General features: G+C 35.8%; 1 protein-coding gene and 1 long non-coding RNA gene across 2 annotated transcripts in view; one reads left to right on the top strand and one right to left on the bottom strand.

The window, feature by feature from the left end:
• ggcx (gamma-glutamyl carboxylase) overlaps nt 1-1,639 on the bottom strand; it is a 72,881-nt gene extending 71,242 nt beyond the window's left edge. The window contains exon 1 of the mRNA XM_039769380.1: nt 1,500-1,639. Within this exon, the coding sequence (XP_039625314.1) occupies nt 1,500-1,530 (31 nt within the window). The 5' untranslated portion in view covers nt 1,531-1,639. The remainder of the gene's footprint in view (nt 1-1,499) is intronic.
• An 89-nt stretch (nt 1,640-1,728) lies between these two features.
• The window catches only part of LOC120539379, a 115,037-nt gene continuing 94,179 nt past the window's right edge, over nt 1,729-22,586 (top strand). The window contains exons 1-2 of the long non-coding RNA XR_005635593.1: nt 1,729-1,804; nt 13,701-13,744. This is a non-coding gene — a long non-coding RNA (uncharacterized LOC120539379). The remainder of the gene's footprint in view (nt 1,805-13,700; nt 13,745-22,586) is intronic.

The following is a 22,586-nucleotide window of genomic DNA, read 5'->3' as shown; positions in this document are numbered from 1 at the left end:
GATATCATTGTGGTTCTCTGGGGGACCTTGGAGGACTAAAGGTTGAACACAACTGTACTACAGGATAAAAACAAGACAAGCACTATTTCGGCTCCATTTGGAAAAAATACGGAAATTCCAGGTAACCCTCATATACACACATACAAACTCGTTTACATCGGGGCAATTTTGAGTAGTAATTAAACAAGTTGTATGTTTACGACATCCTGAAAACTCCATAAACGCAGAAACCTGGTCAGAAAACAAATCCATGAATTCAATTAAAGCGTTCCTTTCTTTCTTTTTTTTTAATTCACAGGAGACAAGCATATTTACAAAAATGACTGTTGTTATTTCACTGCTAAACATTAATAATTTGATTAAAAATGTCAACGGGAGTCTCTGGAAATTTTGAGGGTGTGCGGAGATGCCACCTAGTATTAGTCTCTTCCCGACTCGGCCGCTGTCAGTGCTTTGCTATTACTGTACGTTCTAGCCGTTGTTGGCATATTACCGTTAACTATATTAAAATATGGAAATGAATCTGGACGTATGTGCGTGCCCTGTGGAAGAATGGCACCACTGTCGGGGCTGGTTGCTACCTTGCGTCTAATGCAGGGGTTCTTAACCTGAGGTCCGTGAGGGTCAGATAAAAATCAACATTTAATTCACCATATAGCCCGGTACTGTTGGTTTAGAGTAGATGTAGTAGTAGTAGTCGTACCAATGGTAGTAGAAAACATAGTAGTAGTAGATCTGTTTTAATTTGAACAAGAGGATTGTATTTTATAATGAGTGGCCATCACTTTTTGCATAAAAGGAGGGTTTTTTCATTGTTTAAGTTTAATAAAAGTTCGTGTATGTCATATATGCATAAGATAATCAAATCTCGATAAAGTACATTATATTCGTTCCATGCAAAGTTGTGTTTATGTGAATATTTCTGGGGAAGGGGGGTCCATAGCTTGAATCAGATTCTTAAAGGGTCCGTGACTCAAAAAAAGGTTAAGAAATCACTTGCCTAATGCTTTTTTAATAAACGTTTCTGAAAACTGGTAGATGGAGATAACAGGTTAGTAAAATTAAAACTTAAATTGATTTAGCGCAACAATAATAATGATAAATAAACTTACACATTTACGTGTGGTTTAACCCAGAAAATATACTTTTCTGGGAATTAGGTTTAATGTTTAGCATCCGACTGGTTAAATAAGAAATTGATTAAACTGGTAAAAAAAAGGACATAAAAATATGGCGAATTTCATTATACGCGAAATTTATAATTGTGTGTACTTTATTAAAGTACTGTACTGAAAGTTGAACACATTTTCTAAAAACGTCACTGCACGAAGGGCAACCTCCGAGAAAAATAAAGAATACAATGCACAAATAAAGTGTATCAAACATGGCACATATTAACGTAAACATAAACAGGACGGTATGATGAAGTCGTCAGTTAATTTGCACCACAATCACCACTTAATGAACAGGAATTCTGCTACCAGTCTTGCCGTACTCACCTGCGGGACTGTCGCGAGCTGCAGACTCCATCCTCTCACAAGCTTCGCCTCCCACTCGACTCCAACGGGCGCCGATTCTTACACACAGGCAGACACTGGCAGCGTGACACGTAAACAGTCCGAAATGGAAAGCCGCTGCCGGAAATGTACAGTAGGGAGAGGCCGAAAAGCAGACGGGGAATGTCGCAATACAGCTTAGACTACAAGATTTGGACTTCCACGTTCAGGTGACGCAACCAAATGAGGCACAATAGGAACGAGGGAGCCGGCGTTTATTATTCTTGGTTGGCTGACTGGAAAAGTAGGTGGGTGTGTCTCAAGCGGTACTACGCGGAGCGCGTGCTCATTGGGCGCTGTGTTGTATATTTCGTACTTGTTACACTGTTGTTTTAATATATTAAATGGCTTAGGCGTGTAATTTGTATGGTCAGTTTTATGCTTATGCATTCAGGTACAATTGCAAAGTTAATTAAACGTATAATAGTGCATTGCCTCTAAATAAAATATTTTAATAATTTTCAATTTTAGCTAGTACAATGTCGTTTTAGTTGTTGCATTTAATGTTGTAGGCATCTCTGAGCAAATTGTTAGGAACGCTATACTAATACTGGGTAGGACGTACTTTAGCGGTCAAAACAGCCTCGATTCTCCGTGGCATGCATTCCACAAGTTTCCCTTTGAGATGCTGGTCCATGTTGACACTATTGCGTCATGCAGTTTCTGCAGATTTGTTAATGCTCGTTTATGTTGTAAACCTCCCTTTCTACCACATCCCAAACGAGTTCAACAACAATGAACTACACCCAACTCATTTTCATGTTCATGAAACCAGTTTAAGATGGATTTTGCTTTGTGACATGGTTCATTATCATGATGAAAGTAGCCATTAGAAGATGGGTAAACTGTGGCCATGAAGGGATACAAATAGTCCCTAAAAATACTGAAATAGGCAGTGGCATTCAAACAGTGATTGATTGGTATTAACTGGCCCACCGTGTGCCAGGATGACATTTCCTACACCATTATACCAGCTCGGACTGTTTGCACAAGGCAAATTGGGTGCATGGACTCAAGCTGTTGGTGCCAAATTCTGACACTACCGTTTGTGTGTGTCTCAGTAAAAATCGAGATTCATCATACCACATCATGTTTTGCAGTCTTCAACTGTCCAGTTTTGTTGATCCTGTGCCTACTGCAGCCTCAGCTTTCTGCTCTTGACTGACAGGAGTGGAATCTGGCGTGGTCTTTTGCTGTTGTAGCCCATCTACTCAAAGTTCAACCTGTTGTGCTTTCTGAGATGATGATTTTCTTCTCACCACAGTTGCACAGAGTGGTTATCTAAGTTACTGTTGCCTTTCTGTCAACTCAAACCAGTCTGGCCATCAACCAAGTGTTTCCTTCTGCAGCACTTGCCACTCACTGGATGTTTTTTGTTTCTCACATCATTCTGAGTAAATTCTAGAAGCCATTGTGCATGATAATCCCAAGAGATTAGCAGTTACAGAAATATGCAAACCAGACAGTTTGGCACAAATAATCCTGTCATTGTCTAAATCACTTAAGATCACATTTATTCCACATTCTGGTGTTTGATGTGAACATTAACTAAATCTCCTCACCTGTATCTGCATGATTTTGTGCATTGGGCTGCTGCCATATGATTGGCTGATTAGGTGCTCAGGTGTTCCTAATAATGTTCTCAGAGAGTGTAATGTATGGTTTTGATGTTGCTATTTTTGTATTTATGATATTAACTCACAGTTAAATTTTGGCCAATATTTTGCATGGCAATGAGTTTTCAAAAAAATCTAGAAAGCTGCAAGTAACTTTGAACAGCTCTATCCTTAACAACCTTCTCCCAATATACTCAGCATCTCTCCACTGCAGATGTCCAAACCAACGCAATCTTGGCTCTCTGATTTTGTCTCCCAACAATCCAGTTTGAGCTGACCCTCTAATGTCCTCATTTCTAATCCTATCCATCCTCATCACACCCAATGCAAATCTTAGCATCTTTAACTCTGCAACCTCCAGCTCTGTCTCCTGCTTTCTGGTCGGTGCCACCGTCTCCAATCCATATAACATAGCTGGTCTCACTACCGTCCTGTAGACCTTCCCTTTCACTCTTGCTGATATCCGTCTGTCACAAACCACTCCTGACACTGTTCTCTACCCATTCCACCCTAATTAAAGAATTATAATTATTTTATCATTTTAGAAGATAATGGTGATGCTTAATTATTACTGACTGCTAGCTGGTTAAGCTTGCCGATGGCACCAACAAGGTGGAACAACAGATACCATTGAGTCTGCAGAATCATTTAAAAAAGACATGGATGGAATTCAGCCTTGGGCAAATACAGTATGTGTCAGATGAAATTTAATGTAAATAAATATAAGATTAGTGTGAAACTTATAAGTACATCTAGCAAGTAATCACTTTGAAATGCTTTCATTTGTAAGAACATGGAATATAGTTGGAAGCGAGCTAAGGGTAAATTGTGCATAAATTATGCAAAGCTTTCTTCACACAGAGAACTGTAGATTTGTGCAATTAATTTCCAAGTTGCGTGTGGGCTTAGATATGTACTATCCAGGTTTTATTCCTGCCTGTGAATAGTGATTCCAGGTTAGGTTCTGGCTCCCTACAACACTGAATTGAATTGCACAGATATGAAAAATATTATTAATATTATTATTGACATTGCAAACTGCTTAATCTTCAAATAACTTACACAATCAATAAATACACCTGTAATGTATATAATATATATATATATTTTGTATATACAGTATAGTGACAAAATAGTGGTGTTCTGGAGTGTTCCCTGAACCCCAGAAAGACACAAGGCCAGCACAATCTCAAAAAGGGTAGTTTATTATACATAAATCAAATAAACACAAGTGAGTAAAATGGAAGGATCAACATACAATGCAAAGTGTCAATAAACAAATGAACACTATGCCCTTCTGGGCCTATCTAAATAGTTTTAAGCTAAGTACCCACCACTTTATTACAGCATGCATCCTCCTTTCTCCCAGATTTCTCCTTCATCACTGTATTGACCTCCTGTTCCTCTCTGTAAGGTGAGTTCTTGCATTTGCTCCTCCAAACTCACCTGACTGAAGAGCAGGTGGCTCAAGAGTTCTTCTGGCACCAGTCCAGCCTATTGGGAAGCACATTTAAGTGATCTCTGTTCCCATAGAGTCTACAGTTTTCAGGAGCCTCTGGGTGAACCTTAACTATTGCAGTGGGATAATGTTGCTGCTCACTATGGGCTTGGGAGATTATTACTTTTATGGAGTTCATCCTCAGTCGATGACTTCTTAGTATCCAAGACAGGTAAGAGTATTTTATCTGGAATGTGTACTGTCCACCAGTTCCTGGTGCCATCTGTCTCTCTGGTACAGTGTATACTCTACATCCATATGTAATCAGGTCCATAAGTATTTGGACAGTGACATAATCTTCATAATTTTAACTCTGTACAACACCACAATGGATTTGAAATAAAGTAATCATTATGTGATTGAATTTTAGATTTTCAGCTTAAAAAAGTGTAAGGGTTTTTTTTTCCCATTTATTTATCAGTTTTCTATTTAACAGCAACATAAATACACATCTCTTCAAATACATAAAAATGCCAAAGGTATCAACAAAACATATTAGTGTTGACTATCAGACACGAAGAATAAACCTATAATGCCTAAACCCCATAGGCCCACAAAAAAGATAAATAGATAAAATAGATAATGATTAATTAAATAATTAAACAAGAAAGTAATTAAAAAAAAAACCCTAATACACAGGATGTTACAAAAAATAAGTAGATAAATAACTAACAATTAAAAAAAATATAATAGTAATAAAATAGGAAATAAATAAAAAAAGTTCAATCAGGTGCAATTGTTTCCAAGGATCTAAAATAAGAAACAAAAGGTTGCCAGACCTTCAAAAACCCATCAACTCTCCCTCTCAGACTAAACTTGATTTTTTCAAGTTTTAAAAAGAACATAAGATCCTTCAGCCAGTGGGCCATGGTCAGGGGATGCGGAGCCTTCCAGGACAAAAAAAGTCTAAGGGTTTTACCACAAATATCGCATGAGCTGTTTAGGAATGACAGACATTTATATACATGGTCTCCCTGTTTACAGGGGATCAAAAGTATTTGGACATTTAACTGAAAACCTGTTCCATAGCCAGGTGGGAGCAGTTCCCTCATTATTTCATTAACTATTAAGTAGGTAAAAGGTCTGGAATTGATTCCAAGTGTGGAATTTGTATATGAAAGCTGTCACTATGAACTCTCAATATGGACATCATGGACATGAGTTGTGCAGAATATTAGTCAAGAAATGTCAGAGTAGAGCATTGGTACTGAAAGAGACATCACAACACATAGCTTGTATCCTGTCATAAGCCAACAAGCCACCTCTTTCATCAACAAATATCATGGTATGATTTCTGCGAGCTAAGATAATCAAACATTGAATAATGGAGAAATAGAATCATCAGCTAGTTTGACGAATCCCGTTCTCTTTTGGCTTATGATTATGAGAAAACTGGGATAAAGGAGACCCTATGTGCCCTTTGATCCATCATGTTGGGCACCATGATGATGGTATAACAGTGTAGTGTATGTTTTTGTGGGTCATATTGGATCTGTTGAGGAAGACAGGACAATGCTGAAATCATACAAAAATTCTGGGGTTTGTTGTTGATCACATGCATCTATTCATAGGAGTATAAACATTTTAACTTTTTTTACTGACAAAATGCTCCATGCCTCAGAGCTCCAAAAGTCCTGGAATAGTTCCAAAATTATGACAGCAAATTCAGCTTAATGCAGTAGGATCTCCAATCATGATGTCTTATTAAAGTCAAGCAACTGTGAGATGGGACAGAAGGAACACCAGCATCTTTTATGTGCTACACTTTTAGCATAGAGGTTTCTCCTTACTCCAAAACATCTAAATCTGTGCTTAAGGGAATAACATTGCTGTTAGGAAGATGTGATCAATCATACATAATGTACATTTCATTTAATTTCTTATCCAAATAAATCTTATTATACTCTTGCTTCTATTAAGGAATGCAAGGTGAAGGTGTTGGTGGTGTTCAGTTTATGACCAGTTTAACATAAATGTATTTGTGCTTTTCAATAAAATATAGAACAATATTGAATACAATTTCTATATGCATTTTAATATTGTTTCAAAAAGTATTCACTCTTGTCATCTTTTGATACAATAACAATATGTTTAAGTAGCTGCTGTTTGCAGTTTTTCTTTTATGTCTTATTTTCTCACTTTCTTGGGTGTTTTGTTTTTATAAATGTCTTCTCCATTAGTTTCATGAAGTGTCTGGGTACTTTGAGGTATTACATTTACATTGCATTACATTTAATATTGACTAGAAGCTTAATCTTTTAAATCAAGTTAGCTAATTGTGATGGTGTACACAAAGACTGATTAATGTCAGCTGGAACATATGCAGCACTATAATTCATTACTCCCTACAATTGTGAATGTGAGTGTCTGTGTGTTTGAGGACGGAATTATTCTTGAGTTGATCACAAAGATTTATCCATTAATTTCTGTGGGTCACACACCAATTTATTAAAGATTGACAAAAAAGGGAAAAATGTTAAAAAACCCCACAGTACGCCCTACAAAACTAAATGCTTGGCATAGCATAAGCTTAGTTGTCTTTAAAATAATGGTCTTATGAATCATATTTAACATTGTTGTTTTACTCCTAATAAGGTTTCATCCATCCATCCAACGCAGGGCGCAAGGCAGGAACCAATCCCAGGCAGGGCGCCAACCCACTGCAGATAAGGTTTCATACAGCAAAAATTCTAATGTATTTAAGTAAATGTTTATATGAAAACAAACGCTGCCACAACATGAATGCGTCATAACACATGGGTCTCAAGTCTGTCTCTGTTTTGCATTTTGTGCACTGTCCCTGTGTTTACTGGAGGTTTGCCATTATCATTATGCCCAGTTCACAAGCATTTTGTCAGGCTGACTGGCTTAATCTAAAGTTCTCCTTTGTTAGTATCAGTGCTTCTCTGCCCTAAAGCAAATTCTGCTCTTACATATTTTATTATTGGAGTAACTTTTGGTTGCCCTGCATCTCAGTTTAATTAGATTTTCATAAATTTTTGTGCATGAGCAAAACATTCAGTCCTGCTTGGTATATAGCTTGTCAGTTCCCTGCAGCCTAATGTGTCCAGAAGTACATCAAATGGAGATATGAAGTCTACCCCAAATTGATATTTTGTTTTATACTGCTAGATAAGTTTTCTTTGTATACAAACTTAGTGGCCACTTTATTAGTTACATGTGTTTTTTAATGTAAAATGCCTGCTCTTCCTAGCAGCTAATAATGTGGCTGCAACTCAATATATTCATACACAGTCATAGCGATATTTAAGATTTACAAGACGTGATGCAAGTAACCTTGCCCATAGTGTAATGGTTTATGCCTAAGTGGATATAACCTCACAGTAGATATATGTAGCCAGACCTATCTCAATGTGGTGATTCCAGAATTTCAAGTATAGCTGCTTTCCTCAGATTTCCATGAGCTATAATCTAATACTAGAGTTTAACGAGAATGGTGTGACATACAAAATGTAGACAGCGATAAGTTCTGTGGACAAAAATACCTTGTTAATGAGAGAAAGCAGAGGAAAATGCCAGACTTATTCAAACTAACAGAAGAAAAACAAATATAAATATGTATAAATTTGAATTTATAATATACAATATGTCAGATTTTGAAGAGGATGGGTACAGCAGCAACAGAACGCACTGGGTTCTATTCATGTCAGCTAAGAACAGAAAAATAAGGCTACAGCAAGCATGCAAACACTAACCTGGAATGCTGAATTTTGGAAAAACTTTGTCTGGCCTCACAAATCTTGACTTCCACCTCAATATGCATAGTGTAGGGTCAGAATTTGGTGTAAAATAACATATATCTGTCCTGCCTAGTGTTAGTGATACAGACTGGTGGTGGTAGTGTAATGGTGAGGAAAATACTTTTGTACCAAACATTAGGCCTTGTAATATTGAATGAGCATCTACTGGATGACACTACGTACCTAGGGATTTTTGTTGACCATGTGCATTTCTTTATGGCTACAGTGTACCCTTTTTGAAATAGATAACTCCAGGAGGATAAACAAAATGTTCCAAGCCATTGTTTTAAGCTATTTCCATGAATATAACAGTGGTTTCAGCTTACTCCAATAATCTGTACAGTGTCCTGATATCAATCTAATAAAGCACCACTGAAAAGAGGTTTAAAGGGAGTGTGCCACATCAACATTGCCAAAAATCTGCATGATACTTTTAAGTTAACATGGACCTTAAATTCTCAAACATTTCTAGCACATTGTCAAAATCCATGCCTTCAAAAATTCAAGCTGTCCCAGAGACATAAAGGGATTCTTCCCAGCATACATTAGATTTACCCAATAAAGTGGCCACTGAGTGCATATGCCTGTGTATTGAAAGGATAAAAAGTTGTTTAGTTAATTTCTTTGCACCTTTTAAGCAGGAAAATACAAAATCCCTTTTCTTGGGTTTAGTGGAATCAGGCTCTGCTGGGCAGGGATATTTGCTAAGCTTCATTTCAGGAGGAAAAACGTAATATAAAAACTAAGTGCTTCACATTTGTACACGTGTGGAGTGAAAGCAAAGTCTGTACAAAATAAAATTTTCCTAAATATTGGAAAATAAAATCTGTTACAAAGTAAAGTTCAATTTTGTAATCAAAATTAGAAATCAGCTGCTCAGCCAAATGGAATATTCACAGCTGACCTAGCAAATGGCAGCAAATACTCAAACTAAACAGATTAAAAGGTCAGAGATCCATTTGCTTGCTTAGATGTTTGATCTGCTGTCTCTCAGCCCCCTAACCACTTTGGGGCTTGGTATCAGTGCTTCAGTGTATCTCAGTCTCATATGTCTCCACTTTCTATTTGCTTTTTTATTCAATAGGTTTCAGCCCCAGTAACCAAAAAATTACACTAAGCTGATTTAAGAATGCATATACTGTACAGTATTTATATTTTTATGTCTTTAAATCTTCTCCAGTTTATTGTTTTGACAAAAGTTAAAGGTAATGTCCCTTCTAGACTATAGCAGCAATCTGTGTTCCTTTGAGAGTAATTAATTTTAATGTCGCCTTTTAATCATATATTTCATGGTTGAAAGCAAACATGCTTTATGGCACATGTTAAATAATCATCGTTTACACAATCATAATAATATGTGGATTAAAGAATGAGTAATTCATTTTTACATAATACTTTTCACATAGCTGCATGGACCATAGTGCTTGATTTATAGCTTGCTCTTTATGCAAACAAAATCAGATAGTTTCAAAGCTACAGAGTACAGCAGCAATTTTAAATTTATTTTTAAAATGTTGTTAGACAGATATTGTTCTGTTTAGATACCTGTTTTTTTTGCAAATATGGTATACTGTATTGTGAATGACAAACATTACACAATAAGATCAAATGAAAAAAGGGGGAAAAATTCTTAAGTGTGCTGAGCACATGGTACAACACAAGCTGTTTCTTCCGAAACACTGCATTTTTTTATATAGACGTGCTGTGGCTAAATTTAGTATTAAACAGTAGGTGCAGTGTGAAGAAAAGAGCTCTCTCATTACTGAGAGCACTGTGAAGGACCACACAACTGAACTCTTTTTGGCTCTCCGTTAAATCAACGTTGGCTGAGGACAGGAAATGTCCAGATGGAGAAAAAAATTGGTTGGAGGGAAGAAAGAGATTTTGTACAGTTTTTTTTGAAAATTAAGAGCTCAAAACTCCACCTAATAAGACACCATTGATGGTTCAACACAATCTTTGTAATTTTTTTTGAGCCTTTTCTACAATAGTATTGGAGAACCATCTCCCTAGTTACTATTAGTTTTGTTATAAATCAAACATTCTAAAAGAATAACACAATAAACCTTAAGTAGAAGATTTATAACATAGAATGTGGCCTCACAGCTTGCATAATATGTGGGCTTAAGCAAGTGACTCCCCAAATTCAAGGAAAAATGTATATGTGTTTGTAAAGCGCATTGGAGTAATGTTCATTATAAAAGACATTAGGCCTATATAAAATCAAAGTTGATCATTGTAAAATATATGTGATTCACTCATTTTAGAAATAAAGCATTCCATATCATTCTTATTATTTTTTAATCCTACACATTTACTAATTTCATGAAACTCATTGGTTATAATTTACATATTAGTGGTTATTTCAATTAACTTAGATTTAACCACTTATTGTTACCGCAATCCGTGATGACAGTTGTAGTGACAGCTATATTAATGTCACAATTATACAGAGTGAAACTGGAAGAGACATGAAAAAAAATCCAGACATAAAAATTGCACGTTGTTTTTTATTATGTGTCTCAGGAACTAGAAGAAATTCTAAATGAGAAATGTATTTAATGCCAGTAAAATAAGAAGTTTTCATTCTCATACAGTTGAAGACAGACAATGGCCGCATTGCAGATGTCTGACAATGGGATATTTGCCAGAAATGTACGCATAACTACTCCGCCTCCTATGGAGTTCACCCTGTCGGTGCTCTTAATGTGTTGCTTTCTGAAGTCATAGAACATTGTACTTTGATGCACTCTAACATTCTTGCAGAGATCAGTAAATTGCATTTTACATAAATTAGCAAGACAGAGAAAAAAGACGATTTTATAGCACTGTAAATGTTCAAAGTAGCTGCTGATGCACAAGGGCTTTCCCAGGTGCTTGACTCAACCATGGGTTATAGTATTCAACCACATGGTTAAATCAAGCACAATGGAGAGTCCGGCAGAAGGCAATGCTGAGTCCAGTTGGAAGCCTATGAAGTGTAGTACCAGGGTCCTTTGCTAATACCCTGTTAGGTTTGAAACATGGCTTTTTAGAACTTCATCAGGCTTTCATATAAACCTAGGTAGAATGATTGCTTTATCTAATATAAGGAAGCTGGCCGTTCACATTCTTTATGCTTTAAGCCAACAATGAGTTTACATCAGGTTTAAGAAAATGTCACTAAACAAGAAAAACACATTTGAAGATGCAATATTTTTGGCATTGAAAAGGTCACTATTACAATCAGCATGCCCTACACAGATGTTACAACCAAAAGTATATCTCCTGAAAATATATCAGTTATTATTCGTTAGAAGGCAAAGAAGACATGATTTCTTACTTGGAAGATTCTATGCTATTTAAAATTATGCCTTGTGGATTATTGTTTTGCATGAAAATTGATCTGAAATTTCTTAATTGTTATTATAAGCACTCTCATCTTCTAGATACCTGTAGCTTTCTTGAACAACTCTTAGTCACTACAAGCATTTTAAAACAAGTATAAATTTCTGCTAATCTATTGTTCTAAAAAATGTTGATTAAGCATTATAGAATTGAAATACCCTTTTTTCAGGAAAAAAATCATACGATAAGTGATGATCTGCACTGTTGTATCAATCAACAGTTCTAGCAAGTGGGAAAGGAAGTGTAGTAGTTAGCTCTCCAACAGTACTATAATGATACATTGAAAATAACGATTAATATCAGATAATCAGTGAAAGGTGCTGGAGAAGTGAGAAGGTGTGAATTATTCTTAAAGAAAAACATTACTGGCTGAATTTTAGAGCATTTTGTAATTACCTGAATATGCTTTGAATAAGGCAGTGCAACTTAATATGACAAAACACATTGACATCAGTGCTTTTTTGAGGTTAAAGTTATTCCTATTCCTTTATAATCTTCATATATTTCTCCTTACATTTGTAATTTGTTGTTCACCAATTAGTCTTAGAAATATACAGAAATAATGCACAGCTCTAAAGGAAAATGAACATGTAGCAGAGAAGAAAACTCTAACTTTAAAACATGATTATAATAATTCTTTAACTTTAATTTTTCCGCTTTAGATTTAGATTTCTAACTTTTCTTAAGACTTCACAACCCTGTTTTGTGAATTATAAATAGCCTGGTTTAAATTATATTGCATTATATTATGTGACTTTTTTACTTTATTCTGAAGCATCTTTTCAGCATTACTTAACGGTGGATTACTGTCTGCAGCAGATAGGTACCTAATATTTTGTTTTTTAATTTCACTTTCATTTCATTAATTTTGTAGTTAGTGGCCAATCACTGTTGAATGTTTTACACTCCTATTTTAAGAAATTTCTTCATTTTCTTTTTTGATCTAAATTTATCTGAGTGTGACTGTCTGCATATCCCAGTTTTCCTACTAGATGAGCTGTGTAGGGCATTGTGACTGCCTACTAATGACCTGCTTTGCGCATGGCAATTTGTTGCATCAAACGCTGCCCTTGCTGCAGTGCTAGTTGGGAACGCCCTTTTGATGGTGGAACCTGCAGTATAGAAATTTCTAAAGAAGGGAAATTTGAAAGAATTGCTAGCCTGGTGTAATTGTCCTAGAATTGTCCAAGACAGAAATAATTTCAAAAATTATATTCGTATTTCATTCTTTAAGAAAGATATTTTTGTATGTGTCCTTGGGGTATTGTTTTGGCAAATGTATAATGACTTTACTTTGCAATACAGAAGTAAAATTGTATAACTCTATAAAATCTAGAAACATTTAAATTTATCAAATGCTGTATTTGTGTGTTCAACTTGAAGATTATTTAAATGACTTCTGATGAGTGAACGCCATGTCTGGAAAAGATACTTGACACACGTTTATATCAGAGACTTTTGTTCACTTAGTGTATAGTTTTTCAGGCTAAAGAATAGTAAATGCACAAAAATCCCTTGGGATACTTGTGCCAATTACATTAATGCTGAATTATTTTTGACAGGACATTGGGTCTCTTTTTCTCTCTAGAGACATATAAAGGATGAATACCGAGCCAGTTCCACAGGCTAATCAAATCATTGCTTCAATTTAGTTAGAAAATTTTAAATTAAATTTTTAGTCAAGGAGGAACTGTTCTCCTTCCTGCAGTAAAGTGGGAGAAAGTCAAGGTTTTGTCAAAGATATTAATGTATATTAAAAAAGAAAGACTGCTGATGAAAATGTCTGAGAAATAATTTCACTGGCATGTAGTCAGTATTAATAAATAAATGTACAAATATATTAATCTGCCAATTTTCTGAGTCAATTTTTTTTCAAATACAGATTAGCAGGGAGCCAAAGCCAGTCTTGAAGTCATGGCAAGTAAGGTAAGAACTGCCTAATTATAGTGAACATGATTACAAGCAAATTGAAACAATCTATAAAATTAGTAGGTGTATTCCAATGTTTATAATCTAACAGATTTACTTGTTTGTTATTAAAACTTGTGAAAGAAGAACTTTATACATAGATAAATTATAAATAGTATCTTCAAGCTAAAGCAATATGCATCTTTGTGAGCACACAATTTTTATTTCCAATGTCCTATTTACCTACTCAGAATAATTTCTGTTTTTATAATAGTTGAATTCTTATTGCTTCTGTTGGCAGCTAATAAAACATGAATAATGAAATGTTTGTAATTTGGTCGTTTGATCAATTGATGGAAATTTAGGTAGATTATTGACTTAAAAGTCAAAACAAAGAAAACTTATTCACAATATTTGTTACAGTAAAAATCGTTTGTGCAAATGTAATATCCATCTATCTAAAAAAGTTTTTTATGTATCTGTATTTGGAATGCAATGGCATGTTAGAAACAAATCTTAGATTTTTTAATATAAAGTAGCTATATATTTGAGGGAAAATTCATCAGCATATCCATCTATCTCTGCTGCTAGTCTCTACCACATTATGGACTCCAGTTCTTTGAGTTCATCTTTGAATCACTGCAATGTCTTTTATGGAAATATCATATAGCTCCATAATTAACATTACCTACAAAATAGATACATTTAAATGAACGAAAAAAGATACTCGTGTATTTTCCTCCAGTACGTTTTTGACTAATTAGTCCTATAAACTATATCCAATATTTACTCATTTACCAAAGACTGCTTCTCATTCTATTCTTGTTTAAGAAGGCTGTTCGCCCCCACCCCAACTTGAAGCCGACAACCTTTTTCAAAGATATATCTGAACCTTTTCCTTGGTATATAGAGAATAATTTTTCCATGCAAAGCTCTATAAAGTGAGATTTGATCTCACATAATAACTTAATGTCTCCTTTTTAACAAAAATAAAATAGACTACTTTCATGAAATGAAAAACATTGAAACAATTAATTACTTTTTTTGTCAATGGTTGCTAGTCCAACAGTGCTATTCCAACATACCCCATCTCAAACGGATGACAAAATGTTCCTCTTAGAAAAAACAGATTACACCTTTAGCTCTCCTTGACCTCTGTACCAAGAAATGGCTTCACAACCCAACCTCATATAAGACCAGTGAAATCACACTGCCGCATTTGGTTGCAAATAACCATAAAATAAGCATAGTCACACCAAATATACTCACCTGACGCTTTAGACTTTGTTTCACCGTGTTGCCTTTTTCAACAAAAAAAAATCATCTGCACACTTAGTTCATAAAGAATGATTACTCTCCCATTCTTAAAAAGCAATATTAAATAATATAATATACTTTTTATCAGAAAAAAAAAACATCTTTTAGGCATTTAACGATCTAACGATCGCCATTTTCAGAAACAAGTTAGCCAGAGCGTTATCACAGACCAAAATGCTTAAAAATAATTGAATGCACTATTTAAGGTAAGAAAGAAAATTATTTTAAAAGTATAAATCTATAACATATAAATATAAAATCAAAGCATGCACAGAGTCTTCTTCTATGAGGAACCTGGATTGGCATCGGCGTTTCCGAAGCTTGGCTTTCTGCATTTCTTCCCAATGCAGAGCTGCCAGGACTCTTGTCCATGCCTCGCTCTGGATGGACTGAACTAAAAGCGATCGAGCCTTCAGCCTTCAGACTCCTTTCACCCTCTCTTCCTGGGGGGGCTGAGGTAAAGTCGGGTCCGCACTTTATAAATATTAATACACTGTCTCTGTGGGCTCATGGCAGAAACACTTTAATTTCATTAGGGGAAATGGCTTTATCCACTTAATGGGTTTTTATTAGTGTCTGCCTCAAACTGTTTCATTAGTTAAAGTGCTGCTATAATTTACAGGAGACAGGAGATCTTGGCAGGCGGGGACCTTCCTCTTTACAGCAGAGATGGTGTAAGATAGGCAGAAAGTGTGGGTGACGCAGCTAGAAAGTCCTAGACTGCTGAGTTAGGAAAGGGAGGCCTGATTCATTTAGATTAAGGACTTGGGTGGTTCACTTTGAAAAGAGATGTTTCTCATTACTCTGTGCTAACAGAATGTCTGTAGGTACTGATAGGCGTAAGACAGACTGCAGATATTTGACTTTAGTATACAAGCTGCATTGTCTGCCGACACACAGATTTTCATTTAATTTTAGCTGAAGTTTTTCTTATAATCTATCTGCTTTGAGCTGAAAAAATCTTAACCGACTCTTTTTACCCCATTTTATAAAGTGTGTTAAGGCAGGATCAAGAAATACAAACGGCCAAACAAGAACTCTGTATTATTATGCATTTAATTATTTTATATGTGTGTTTGAATAATATTTCATTTCACTACCCTGGACATGCCTTACTTCTTCAATTATCACAATAATGAACAGAGAATGCATCCTGATTGTGATGCTATAAAATATGGATAACATATAGCGCCAGTAAATCTCTTCATCCTTATACCATATTGTGTGTTTTGTTTTTAGGCAAATCTCTTCATCCTTATATTCCATGTTTTGTCATTAGGTATTAAAATTGTAATATTATTAAAGTGAAAATAAAATTGTGGGTATCTTTCTATATAAGTTCTAAATAAAAACACAAACTAGATGGATTCCAGAAGGTTTTCATTTGGTAAAATCACCTTTTAGTTTTTGCTAGTTTTGCACATCTAGGCTACTATTTTTGGTGTAATGTGTAATAATCAGGCTTCTAATAACTGAATGGGAGCCACTACTAAACAGCAAATTTCAACATTAACACATATTTTTATTTAATTTAGGATCATTTCAAAACCATTGGCTATTCTTGGTGTTTAAGCCTGTTAAGGTACCTTTTTGTGTCCCTATAAGAGAATCATTATTTCCTGATCTACATCAAACATGCAGATTGATGTAGATTTTCCTTCAGGTGATCCCTTTACTTTATTAAACCCATTTTTCCAACTGTCTATCTGTCTGGACAAATATTCTAAGCTCTGATACAAATAAGCTTCCCTCTAATATTACATTGCAATCACCGTCCATTTTAGGAAAGATCTCAAAAAGGTGTACTGTGTTTTGCCAAACCTAGTGCTTAGGTTTGAGGCCAAAATTGTCAACTTTGGTCTCACATGATTATAAAATCTCCTATGTCCTTTCTTAAAAATTATAGTCATGGTTTGATGCAAAATGTTTGCAACATTGTATTTTATTACAGTCAAACTACAGTTCACATACTGACAGTTTCTCTCATCTCATCCACTTACTCAGTTCTGATGCTCTAAAATTTGATTACGGTTGCGAATATTATTGTAATATTATATACTTACCTATGTTGGTGTTTATTTTTTGGTGTTATCATATTTTTTTTTTGCTTTGAATGTTTTTTGCTTTCAAGATGCACTTATTATTATTGTTGCTCTAATAAAGTGTGAGACTTCTCAGTGATTGTGTATTTAAGCTGAATTCACATCAAATATTTTAACTAGACAAAGGATTACTTTTTTAAACTTATCCTCTAGACTCTTACCAGTTCTAAAGAATATATATGGCTACATTCTTTTGTAAGTCACATACTGTATTCAGGGCTAGGAGTCTAAATTACTGAAGCTATCTTACAGTCACAAGTAAGCTGCAGGAATTTTGTTACTAGTAAGACTTAATGATGCCGCCTTTTTGAGGTTTACAAAGGAAGACCCACTACTTATATTGCACTATAAATTCCTGCTAGACTACCATTTCTTTTTGGACCTACATATTTCTAGCAATGGTCTCAAGATTTTTATAAATCTTGGGCCTTATTTTCTAATTATAATTCATTCTCACAGATTACATTCATTTGTTCATTTTGCCTATTCAAATTCGGAGTCATACAATATCCTGACAACATTGAGTGCTAGACAAAAAATAACCCGGGATTGAGCACTAGTACATTCTGATGGACACTTGCACACACTGGGCCCATTTAAAGGGATTATTCACCCTAAGCTGAACGTCTTAGGGATAGAGGAGGAAAGGAGAGAACCCAGAGAAAACCAATATGGAAAATAAGCAAGCTAGAATTTCAACCCATTGCACTGATGTTTTGAGGCAGTAACCCTCAGCTGTCAGCTACTGTGCCACCCTCTTCCCAATTACACTCATTCGAAAATGCCAAACATGGCTGTGTTAAAAATAATTTGAAAGAAGAGTCTATATGTGAGATTATTGTTATCTTTATCTCTGTTTCTCAAAACAGCTCATAGATGATTGGATATTATATTATATTATATTATTCTTAGGTCCACTTACTTCAAAGATGGAATCAATCACAGCATTACAGTAACCAGCCTTGGAGATGCCACCAGTCAATCACAGGGCTCACCCACAAATATTACACATAAAGCAAATTTGGAATCACCAAATAACCTACCACACACATCTTTGAGGATAGGGTAGGACAACTAGAGTACCCAGAGATGACACAAACAGACACAAGGATAACATGCAAACTTCATAAAGACAAAGACCTATGGTCCAACAGCAATAACTACTGCAGAACTGTGTAACCTCTATATTATATCATCTCATCTCTTGTCTCATTCCAAACCCTTTTAATCTATTTTTGAGTCACAGAAGACTGGGCATATCCCAGCAGCACTGAGCACAAGGCAGGAAACAGACCTGTACACCAATCCACTACAGGAAACCAAACAGAAAAGCATATGTATTAACTTAATCTGCCATCTGTGGAAATATAGGAGGAAAAACAGAATGCCCCATGTCATAGTATAATGTGGACAATCCCATGTATTTCATATCAAACTAACACCTGTTGATATGAGTTACCTTAAATGTCAAAATATGGACACACCACTAGTTAAAAGTTGGATGACTCCTCGACAGTGTATTACTTACTTAGACTTAGATCCTCCCATGCTATGTGGAATATTGGGCAGCAAGAGTTGTCCAGTGGTTGCAATCTTCAGCATCATCCATTGTGGTGTTCAGTGCCTTCAGGTCTTGCACAAAAGTTCTTCTCCATGTAGTTTGGGGACATCCTCGTGGTCATTTATAGAGTGCATTAAATCAATAAAATATAAGACAATTAATAATAATAATAATAATTCTTTAACAATTCTTTAATAATTGTTAAATACGGGATATTAGGAACCACAATAGCACCACCCATATAGTAGTTACATTCATAGTCACATAAACCAACAGGTGCATGATTCACCATATTACCAATCCCAGTGTACAATTAAATAATACTAGTGATAAGGATCTAACCTTATCCAATGTGATAATTACAATATATAATACAAGGTTGTGACAAATAACATACCCTGGCCCAAGGATGAAGTGTGTCAGTATACCCATTACTGCCTATTTGTATTGGTACCAAATTCATCCAATAAACCAGAGATTATTTTGAGCCATGGTTTTTGGGGACAATAGTGTCTAAAATAATTATGTAAACAAGAGTGTACCCCTGGCTGCCCAATCCAAAAGGTCTCCTGCATGAAGTGGGGCTTTTCGGGGTTCATAGACCTCAACATGTATGTATTTTTTCAAAAGAAGAACAACATATTGCTATTGTAAAGGAAAAAGGGGAGTATTTACAGAATAACCCTGCAGATACTGAGAGAAGAAGCAAATTCTACACAGATGATGGACTATGTTGTTGCACCTTTTGAGTTACAATATTTTAACTTATTAGCAGGTCTGTTGGTGAAGATAAACAAATACATTAAAATTACCTACTGAAAAAGAAGTATCTACAAAGCTTTAAGTTGTAGAGTGGGCTACATAGTAAAATGAATTACAATGAAAGAATTCTACTGCCGTACACTGAAAATATCTTTTTACCAACAGACACAAAGCAAAAAAACAGATAAAGCAATAAGAGGTTAAAAGGAAAAAATGGCAAGTCTAGTACCGTAATAATAAAATTATGAGAATTGCATTTATCTCTTGAATGACTGGGGTCAACGAAAACAAAAGCCGTAAAAGTCGAATAATAGGTTTTGTTTTTAAAAACCACTAATGAAATTTCTGAATTAAGGGCCAGTGGAGCAAAGCCCCACCAGATATTGTGCAAAATAATTATTGATCTTTCTACACTAATTTAATGTATTATTAAACTGTTTATATCAAATCTCAGCCTTGTCTTGTTAAACATTTTTCATTTTCTATAATATCCTCAATGTAATTATGGAGAAACATTTTCCTTGTACCTGGTGTTGCAAGCATGTTTCTAGCTGATGGGGCTGTACCAGTTGGCCCTGCAGTGTCCTCTGTATGACTGGAGGTGGGTAACAGGTGCAACTGTAACTTTCCAGTTTTGCAACAGGTTAACTGCAATTGCAACAAGGTCATCACCCGCATTAAAATAAGAACAACCTATTGTTGTCTTTTTTTTTATAATGCATTTGCACTTCCAGTTCAAGCTTTTCCTAGTTGTGGTCATGGAGCAAAGAGGTGTGAAAATTCCAATACCATTTGCACGCTTAAAAGTAGCCAAAGTGCATTGTTCACTGCTTGGTTTACTTTCATCCATCCCTGAATCTGAAAAATACACCAAGGAAACCTATGTGTGGTCTTGACATTTCATGAAACAGAAGCCTGCAGTATGATGCTCTTGTTTCAAAGAAATGAAGAATCATTGTGCAGATGGAACAGGTACAGTATGTACTATATATAAAATTAGTTTTTTCAGTTGTTTGATGGCCCTGTGCCAAGCAGAACACCTGGCCATGCAGTCTATGTGTGTAGTCTGTGTGTTCTTTCTTTACTGTGGCTTGTCCTTTTTCACTTCAGAGCTATTTGATTCTAAACTTAATGTGTTGTTGTTTCAATTTATGCAGTTCATTGCTGATACCTTTTCCTGAACAACAGACAGTTGTGAGGCTCTGTTTACTTAACATTTAAATCTGTATGGCTGTATTTTGTCAGATTATGACAATGTCAGAGGGTATAACAATGATCTGATGCCAGTTGAGACACACCAAGCACCCACATCCCATTGCTTAAAACTTTTTTCTGACATGAAAGACGCATGAATTTGCATGTTTCACTGGTCATTGGCAAATGAGGGACTGATATTATTAGTTAAGTAATTTAATACTTACATTAGAGAAGTCTGTACACATGCATAAAAATTCTGGTTTGGTTTTATGCCAGAACAGCACTGAAAAACCACACTATCCATTTTTTATAAAAACTGTTACAACTAAAAATCATTTTCTGTATTTTTTAAATACGTTGGAGACATTATTATGTGCTGTAAATGATAAATATTGTGTTATTGCCTTAAACGCTGATAATCTGGGTAAATCTAATATGTCTGGTCTAAATGTTTTCAGACTGTATTAAAAGTGAATTAGTAGGCAGTTCCCAAAATCCTTTAAATTAAATTTAATTAATTAAATTGGTTAATTACACGCAGAAAATAAAGAATTTATTAAATTAAGTCAGTTTCTGCTCATATTTTTAAATAGTAACAATGCTGAGTTTGCGAATATTCTGTTTTTTCTGGGTTGTTTGAATGTTTCTAATGACAATGACTCTCACATCAGTCTAACGTCTATTGATGGCTGACTACAGTCTTTTGGTTTTTGGACAGGTACATACTTTTATTAAATTTAATATTAAATATTATTAAATTATACTTTATAATTTAAGGCCCTGTGGCCATGTCCTAAGGGTCATGTCTGGTTACAAGCTAATGACTACAATCATTGATGATTCAAAAAGACCCTTAAACCTTAAACCTCCAGTCTGTGGTTATAGCCATCACTGCACCCCTTAACTGAATTGCCATTTGCACTGAGGGACTCCACTAAATCTCATCTCACTGCCCCTACACTGCTGTTTAAGGAATTTAAACTTGGCATACCTCAGCACAAGTGCTATGATTTAGCAAAATATCCAGTCCCCTTTTTATACTCAGTCATTGGTACTAATGACAGTGACACACCTCTTCTGTGCTTCTAGCACAGTATAACACAGCAAAACACGTTGAAGTTTATAGCCCTATGTTCAGTTTTATATGTCCGCTGCTGTTGGGTGAACCCTGTTACAGTATTTGACTGGCTGCAATGCTCAATATACTGTATATATAGTAAGTTAATGAAAACTTTATTTTGCTTTTTGAGTTACCAATTTTCACCTTTTATATTTTAGAGTGGTAGAGTCACCAAAAATTGAGTATATAATATATTATATATCTATCTATCTAGTATATATATTGTCAGAGGTGGCTGGAGTGGCGACCCGGCCGGGACACCCAGGAGGACTGGAGGAGGGCTTGCGCCTTCCCCAGACCATCTGGGGGCGACCGCCCTGGTTCCTTTGGGGGCCACGGGTACAGAGCTTTGAAGCTCCACCCTGTAGGGGCCCGTGGTCACCGCCAGGGGGCGCCCCCATGCCTTTGGAGTCCTGGACCTCAGCACTTCCGCCACACCAGGAAGTGCTGGGGGGAAGAGGAGCAGGGACACCCGGAGTGCTTCCGGGGATGCAGCCGGCACTTCCGCCACACTGGAGCGTGTTGGCGGGAGATGGCCGGGAAGCACCTGGAGCACATCCGAGTGTGAATAAAAGGGGCCGCCTCCCTTCATTCATGGCTGGAGTCGGGAGAGAAGGAAGGACAAGGTCTCTGGAGGAGGCAAGGAGGCAGCCTGAAGCAAAGAGGCAGTGTGAGACCAGGACTTTGGGGACTTTTGGGGGTTTGTACACTTGTGACTGTAAATAGTGTTTGTAAATCAACGTGTGGTGGGGCATTAGCCATGTCTTCCTGTCATTGTCCGTGGCTTAGTCCACAATATAT

This window comes from Polypterus senegalus, chromosome 11, assembly GCF_016835505.1.
Source record: "Polypterus senegalus isolate Bchr_013 chromosome 11, ASM1683550v1, whole genome shotgun sequence".
Classification (NCBI taxonomy): domain Eukaryota; kingdom Metazoa; phylum Chordata; class Cladistia; order Polypteriformes; family Polypteridae; genus Polypterus; species Polypterus senegalus.
Note: the sequence above shows the minus strand (reverse complement) of the source record. Positions and strands in the feature narration are given on the sequence as shown.